The sequence below is a fragment of the Histoplasma capsulatum genome, genomic scaffold (genome assembly GCF_000149585.1).
Source record: "Histoplasma capsulatum NAm1 scaffold_12 genomic scaffold, whole genome shotgun sequence".
NCBI classification, from domain to species: Eukaryota; Fungi; Ascomycota; class Eurotiomycetes; order Onygenales; family Ajellomycetaceae; genus Histoplasma; species Histoplasma mississippiense.
The window spans coordinates 130,107-138,869 of record NW_001813971.1 but is presented as its reverse complement, the minus strand read 5'-3'; the positions used below and the strand labels follow the sequence as shown (position 1 = coordinate 138,869).

The following is an 8,763-nucleotide window of genomic DNA, read 5'->3' as shown; positions in this document are numbered from 1 at the left end:
TTAATGATCCTCGACTGAGTTTAGTACGTACTCCATAGGTTTGATGCTATAATATTTGTATCAGCTACTTACGTATTTTTGACCACAGAAGTATAAGGCTGGCGTGACTGACCTTAATGATGAAACTGCCCATGGAACCCCTATGCAAATCTGTAAAAAGAAAAAAAAAAAAAAAAAAAAAAAAAAAAAAAAAAAAAATCACATCACTTCGCCATTACCGATCGACGGTAGAAGTTGCTTTTCGGGAGTACAATGCATACAATTTAACCAAGAGAGTGAGGGCTGGGAGAATAGAAGAGTGTTGAGTGTGTTCCTACAAAGTATCAAGCGCCATGTTAATTGGTTACGTACTCAAAAACAGGAGGCTTTAGCTACAAGCTCACCATTGTTAACCCGCGATTACCGTCCCACTCCTCCCTTACCCTGTGTCCACCGCTCCACTCCTACCAGCTTCCATATTCGAAACATTCTATGGACAGCGGAATAAGGTATGGGACAAGATTTGCCGAGAGGTCATCAACCCCCGGGCTGGCTAGCTGAAAGATCCAACTCCCAGTGCAATTCATCGAGCTTTTGAATACTCAGAGCACCGGTTCGATACATTATTAGCGGACTTTACGAATATGACGAGGACGATCGAGGAGGATATTGGAGGGACACACTCATAGATATTGCAATATGTCCCATATGGAATATCAAGCGAGCCACTGACTCCGGTACTAGGTAAGTAGATACAGATATTAGTGCAATGCTTTTATTTTTGTCTCCAATAAATGAGAAAATCGGCGTACAAGATGATGTTGAAACTTTCACAGACACCCTCCGGGATGAAACCCTCTACGCTGGTTTGGTTTGGGCCGATAAAGTAGGAAACCTAGATGACACATTTTTAACTCTCTCTTGCTAATAGCTCCGCATAAGATGATGGTCTATGAGATGAGAGCCGCACAGTCGCAGGCCATTTTGAATGGTTCATGTCGACTTGTGTTAAATGGGAAAGCTTTTCAGCAACGCTTGCCGCTGGCGTTCAGAACAAATAGCCCTTCGCAAGTTACCGAGATAAAATGGACAACATACCTTCCTCTTCTTTAGAGTCTCAATCGCAGACGCGTTGGCAGGCAATGATTGCGTGAGAGTAACTAGCATGGCCGATATGATGAGTTTTAGGTAGCGCATTTTCCAGCCCGTTTGGCGTGAAAACCACATGCTGTTCAGCTGGGTAGAACGATATTAGGCTAGAAAGTCGAGGAACAGATCCAGAACATAAACCTATATGTAGAGTAAGGTTTCCTGTCGTCATACTTCCTTTGGTGCTCGTATATATGTAGTCTCCATGTTACTCCCGAAATCCACAGTTTGTTGGTGGCGAGGATGAAGATGAACATAACAAACCGTTAACAACAAATACAAATAAGGAACTTAGGTAAAAATTGTTTTCTTTGCATTGCAATGTGAATTCCACGACGTATTTAGAATCACACCTGCCGACGACCAAAGCTTCTGGGCTTGCATCTATGAAGACATGAGCAAGAGGGATCCAAATTTAGTCAGCTCTGAAAGCAACATGATACTCAATGCGATGCCAAACGTTTGAAATAATTTTGCTTTCTGGTAAAGGGAGTCACTTCAATGTTCGTCTACAAACCCACAAACGCCATAAACATCAAAATAGGCCAGAATGTCCTTTTAATTGCAGGGATAGTTGCTATCTTCTCCCCCGTCGCCGTTGACGGTGATCTTGTTGCATTTGGACCTGGCCCTGTCGTGGTAAGCGTATTTGTTGCTGGAGGTGTTGACAGCGGAATAGTCCCAGGTCCCTTGGTAGTGTCAGCGATGGTGGTTGTGTATGTAGCTCCACCTCCTAATTCGCTCCCTGGAATGGCAGTTCCGACACCTTTGCTTGTCCAAGCTGGAGGAAGCACCATTGTGCTAGTATTAGGTTTAGAGGCTTCGTCGCCAGCGTAGATATTTCCTGTTTCGCCGTTAGAGCGTGTATATTTTCCCGAGATCAGATCTACAATGTCGCCAGAATTGTTGTAAATCCCAGTCAGAATACTCCCATAGGAGCCATCGATAAGGTAGAAGTTTGTTGTAAATCGATCCTAGCTTATGTTAGGATTGCCACGCCCTCTTATTTATACATGTAAGGATACAAGCGAAATGATATTGAGTTGTTCAAGCACATACCCAGCAGAAGGATGTCTGATAGTTTTTAAAGAGCCGGCATTCCATTCCATTCTTGCCTGTGTCGGGAGGATGTTAGTATTGTAAGTGACGAATCCGTGTGGGATCAAGTTCGTATATTAGAGAGCACCTACAGCAAAGGCCTGGCAATTCGGCACGCGGCACTGCATCATCACGCTCGGTCGTTCCTCTCTTCCATGGATTTGTAACATCAACCGACTCTATCACGGAGACGAAGAGTTTTCGCATGTCTGGACCAATGGAAGGAGGGGAAACTGAACTGGAACCTCGTGCAACACACATTTCATATCCTGGGCCACAATATTGTCGTGCAGACTCCGTGGACGCGGTCACCAAACCAATGAATCCCACAAGAAAGGTGATTATAAAATGACGCATTTTGGACAGAGTTGGGAAATGTTAGGGCAAGGAATAAATGGAATGAAACCGTAATTGTTCAATGAAGGACAGAGTACTTCCAGCTACAAAGCGTCGGGGCCGGTAGTAGAGGCAAAAATGTTCGATATGAAGGTGTTGTTCGCAAGGAAAATGATTGACCAAGGTTTGCTATAAAAACAAATGTGCGAAGCGTCAAGTGAATTGATACGAAACAGTGAAAGGAAAAGAAAGGAACATTTCCCTTTGTACTTTAAGAATAGGATCATTTGTACTGCGCTTGTATGGCACAAATAGAACAAAGCCACTTTTAATCGGATATTGTAATGTTGACAGTGTTGACAGTGTTGACAGCTGTAGACGAAATAAACATTTGAGATATCAGAGAGAGCGATAACAAGCGTGATAAGCCTGCCAATTCAATACCGCCAAACGAAATATATCCTGGCATGATGCAACAATTGTCGGAGGCGTCGTAAAATTATAACATGGGATTCCAGCAGATTCTCTGTCCCCTAACAATAAATGTTTTGCTTAAGAACATGCGGTAAGGAAACAAAGACAGGGTTGCAAGACAATCCTTCCAAAAGAATTCATGCCAATCAAACCATAAATATGCTTTAACCCGTGGAAGTTGGGTGTATGATATGTGTCTCCCTGCATGCGGGCCTCAGAACCAGGGAGGCATACTTGGATCGCAAATGGCAGTGGTAAGCAATTCTTTTTGCGGAATATAATCGAAGAATTTCGGAAGAAGTTTGAGCGTGTTTGTAGTACCTGCCTTTTGTTTGTCTTGTTTGTCTTCGAGGTACTTAAGGGTTACTAAATTGGCCTGTAGTGCAAAGTGGCCGGAGAGAGTGGTGAAGTAGGTTAAGTTAGTTAGTTAGTTATAATACATTTAGTAGAGGAATTTAAATTATTACTTATAAAATTTATTATGATAATTTGTGGCTGAGATATGTATCAAATTTATGACAATTTGTATGGAAATAGTTGGGGAGTGGTGAGTCACGTTACTAGTTCTTTGGCCGGTTACTGCTAGGATCCAAAATGAACTCATTACTTGTCCAGGAAATGAACAAAAAAAAGGCAGAACTCATCCAAAGGAAAATCAAACAAATCAACAACGCAGTAGCAAGCAATAAGGAAGGGAGGGAGGCATGCTCCTAGAAGGACTTACTGGCAATGACTTCTGTATCACCCACATCCCGCTTTTTTTTCTTCTCACTCATCACCAACCTGACTTGTTACACTGCCGCTTCTCTAACGCTTGCCTGCTATTTTGAATAACTTCTCTCATATTTCTAAACTTGTTCTCTTTGTTGAGAGCTACAACATGGCAAATGGCCGCAGCCCCGGGCGTAATATCCACATTTACAACGCGAGTGATCAAACGCTCCTGGCGGGCCATTGCCAATCTGAAGAAAATTTGTTCTTCACTCTCAAGCATATACTTCTGGTCGTGGACCAGGCGTGGACGTTGAGACACAGAGCCTCTGGAAGGGCTATTTTGCCCTCGAACAATCGGGCTGAAACTGGGGATTATGATGCCCATTGCGATGGTATGTTTCCGACCAATGAATGGCGGGCCTTCAGCTTATTCATCTAGGAGCTATCCGTCTGACAGACGAAGCGTGGGTTGCTCGAGTGATGAGCCATTCTGATTCGGGCGGAGAAAATTCATTGCGAAACGGGATCTGGTCAAGAGACGGGAGATGTGTCATTAGTGGGCTGGTTAATCTTCTCGCCCCGCATCGCTGGCAGGATTCGAAGCCGCACATATATTCCCGCTGGAGAAGGAGATGCTCTGGAGGCAATTTGGCTATGGGCGCTGGATTACAAACACCGAAGAAGGATCAGGAATCAATTCCACTCAGAATGGATTACTTATGTCATCGCATTTGCACACGTGCTTTGATCAATATCTGTTTTCCGTCAATCCAGATGTAAGTACTTCACTTTCCGAACCTGTCCTGCAAGACTAATACGACAAAGACTACAAGATTACCACATTTGTACCGGATACATGGGGAATCGATCGACGATGGGCGAGTACTTGACCCTGTTTGTCCCGACCCAAACAGCCTTGATTGTGTCTCAGACAATTCATTACGATGGCACTTTAGACAGTCAGTCCTTGCCAGTATGCGAATATAACTAAGATTCTGATGACAATCATTAAAAATGATTATTGAAATATTTCATCAGCTCTTTTTATCATCACAACAGACAATGCAGTCAACAACTTGACTATGATGCAAAGTCTGAAATGAAAACTGAATTTAGACTGGCCGTGTGACCATGCATGGGACTGGGACTAAATTTTTCCTCAGTCCCATTATCAAATATCTTAGTCCTGGTCTCATATATCGTTTATCAAACTAGTCACTTTACATTGTTTATATTATAACTCTAGTCTCATTTCACTGTTTATATTATAAATCTAGTTTCAGATCATGTTCTTCTTATAAATTATTGATTCTAATCCCATTTGATCCCATTTTACAAAATGGAATCAAATGAGATATAATTTTCTCTATATAATGCTATGAATGTTATCAAAATGATAGATAGATTGGTTGGCAGCAATAGGTACAGTGCCTCACAAAAAGTTTGAAACTATTGAGACTTCTAATCAATATTCACTAGTTCAAAAGTAGTTTAGTGTTTGCACTGTTTATTGCTGTAACTAGTCTTAATTAATTAATTACATGATGTGGAGATTGAATTCCACTTAATATTTTGTATACCATCCCTTTGCTTCAATGACTGCAGTCACATGATTTGACATTGTAATAAAAATATAAATTATTGTCACACCCTTGGTTGTGCCAAGGCCCCGTGACGGCTCCACACGGCCCATCGTTTCCCCTCGGATAATCCCATCTATCCCATGACATCACGCAGGTGTCCGAACCGGTTTCCAACCACCCTATGACATCATTCGGATGCAATAGAAGAGGATCCGATTGATGAGATATGAGAATCCTGTTTCTATACGGGGTCTGGATTCCTTCTGGCAGATCAATGCAGCGCCACTGCGGAGTTGCTTCGGCTACCCTCGCTTATAGAGTGAGGGGAGGATGGCTGCCCGTTGTCTATATAGAATAGCTAGATGCTGGCTCTCTATTCCAGGAGCCAGCGATTCGTCTTTTATCTTTTGACAATAAGATACCAGAGTTACCACTGTCCTCATACAATATTCATAGTGTGCCGAGTACCTCTGGTAGTTCAGTATTTGTATAGTATTCTACGAGTTCGCGGTTCAAGCGAGATAATCAAGCCCACCCATAAGGCTTCCCATTATATACCATCCTCCTCTGTGCCGCTGCCGAGTAGCAATCGCCTCGGCGCCGTCACATTACAATTATAGAGAATACTTTTATTTATTGAATTTCATACCTCTTTTACAATTTCTATAAGTAGATTTAATATTGCTACTATGTCATCTGCAAACTCCAACTCTGACCGAATCTTATATATCTCTCTCTTCATGATTGATCATAAATTATTAATGAAATTCAAATGAAATGAATATAATGATTAAAATATAATTTGAACCTTCATCTTTTGCAGAATGATCTGTACAATTCTAGCTCTATGCACAGATGCATTATCTGTGAGAGATGAAAAACTTGATTGATTAATTGCTAGCTAAGCGGACCATTTTATATAGAATAAGAGCGTTATATGAGACACGTGGTTGTCTCACATTATCATGTATGAATACATCTTCTTCTTTCAATATAATAAGTAGATATGCTCAGTAGAGTTCACAGATTATCTATGAATTGTGATAGAAAAAGTATCAGTATATATCAGAAATAATGAAATTAATATAAAGAATCATACTTTGACTGATATTTCTTGATTGACAGACTCAGAATTTCCATTCAGTGGCATCAATTCTATATGAAAATTCTGATTAAAAGCTGCTTATAACATTTTCTTGAATGCTTTTTCACATTTCATCTTTTTAATATCTCTTTAAATCAGTTGTTCTGAGGGTTATAAGAAGATTCATTTAGCAGCAATTTCTTTTCCTCTTTCAATTGTATATTCATCAGATCACTTAACTCCTCACTTATCCGCAGATATGTAGTTTTTATAAATGTCTGCTCAGTGAAAATGTTGAGCTGCATGTGTCTTCTTAAATGCAGAGTGGGTGTGTTAAAGCCATTTTCTTCTTCCCATCTCATTCATAAGAAGCTGTATAGATCTTGTTTTAACTTTGTCATTCACCTCAACACAGAGATTTTTAATTGAGAATTTGAGATATGAAGATTGATATAAACAGTCATATTATAGAAATGATCTCACTTAAATTCAAACAGTTTTCTAGAAGCTTCAGATTGAGATTTGAACACCTCATTAACATGTTCAATGACTCTGTGTATAGTGATTTTAAAAGTGCTAAGTGGAATTTCAGAGTGGATTTGATGAATGTGTGAATAGTTATATCTTTAATTTCAAAGCTCACATATATGAGAACACATCTGAGGGCTTAATTCTCTGCCTCGGCTCACAGTGGATGATAGTGGTGGAGAACTATAACTAGTAAGATGACAGTAGTATAAGGAAATAGTATTTAGAGGATATGAAGAATCATTATTTTGAAGAAAACATATGAGAAAGAAAATAGAAAAAATAGAGAAGAATTTTACATGTAACAGTATAGAGATGAAAATAGAGGTAAATAAGTATATTCAATTTAAACTACTTTTAAATTAGTGAATATTCATTATAAATTTCAATAGTTTCAAACTTCTTACAAGACATTGTAGATAAATTGACAGCAATCAGTAGATAAATTGACAGTGATAGATTGATTGATAGCGATAGATAGATTCGCCGCAGTAAGTAGATTTACAGAGTAGGTTGATTGGTAGTGATAGATAGATAAGAGCAAGATAGAGGTAATATCTTCACCAATTATATCATCAGATTGATGTATGATATAATCATCAGAATGGGATGAAACTTGAGTCAAAATCATGATCAGTTCCAGATCATGTTCTTATTTTTCATAGTAAGTCACTTTACATGAAATATCAAGATTTGTTAGTCTCATTCTGATAATGTTATATTTAAATCTGGTTTTTTTATACTTCATTTTTGAAAATTTTGAAATTTTTACACTTTCATTCCGATTTTGATTTCATTTAAAATCACACCAAGAAATGGACTGGAACCAAACCAAATCAAATCAAATGTGTAATTCATGCATGATCCCATCAGCCAGTTTAAAACTGATATTGTTTAGATGAAATGGTAAATGTGAACATATTCTCTGTATTGCTCATATTATATATCTTGTTATGCAAGTATTGATCAAAGCTTTGAATATTGAATTTGAAAACACAGAACTGACTAATCATGATTGTTTTGATGAGAATGATATTGAAATTGATATTCAAATCACATTCTCATCACCACTTCACAAGATAATGATATTTGATAACACTTCAGTGAAAATTGATCAATTTTTCTAACTATTTGTAACGGGCGTACATCGATTAACGATCTAGCACTATCCTAAATACAGATTACGAATTGATTAAGGAAAGACAGAGAAAAGAGATCAGAAGGAAAGGTTGTACGAAGGGGGTTCTTATAGAGGGGAGATCGGGGCGGAAGAATATCAGAAGCCGCCCCGCAGTGGAGCACGGAGCGGAAGAACATTGAGGGTTACGCGGAAGAATCGTTAGAACTACGCGACTACGAGAGCGCGGAGCGTGAGGAACTACGCGGACGCGGAGCGTGAGGCAGAAGGGGTTGGTTGCGTAAGTTAACCACTAACGGGTGCTAACCCGTTATAATGAAGTATCATATTGAAAACTGTTACTCTGATTTTGAATATGAGAATGATTTGCTAATTTTTCAATCATGATCATGTCTAATCATTCAATGCCTTGATCTTGTCATCAAAACATATATTCAGTCATCAGTAATTTTAATCAAAGCATTGAGTGTATTTTTTGATGATTTTTAACATTTTTTTAATGATGTTCAACAACTTCTGACAACTTCTGTCAACTTCATATAACTTTTGATCACTTCATATGACACATCAATTTCTGATAACATTTGAAATTTTTTGACAACTTCTGAAATCTTTCAACAATTTCTGAATCAATCACATAACATCTCTTTTTAACAGCTCCCCCGGTGGCCGAATGGGTA

The 8,763-nt window shown here is 39.1% G+C and overlaps 1 protein-coding gene across 1 annotated transcript; it reads right to left on the bottom strand.

The window, feature by feature from the left end:
* On the bottom strand, nucleotides 1–2,433 carry HCAG_08613 (predicted protein; the record flags this gene model as incomplete). The annotated part of the gene is made up of 9 exons (XM_001536242.1): nucleotides 1–46; nucleotides 261–313; nucleotides 620–719; nucleotides 792–874; nucleotides 1,078–1,207; nucleotides 1,482–1,512; nucleotides 1,646–2,102; nucleotides 2,188–2,243; nucleotides 2,319–2,433. The coding sequence occupies 9 exons, from the start codon at nucleotides 2,431–2,433 to the stop codon at nucleotides 1–3; spliced, it is 1,071 nt and encodes a 356-aa protein (XP_001536292.1).
* Nucleotides 2,434–8,763: the final 6,330 nt, after the last annotated feature.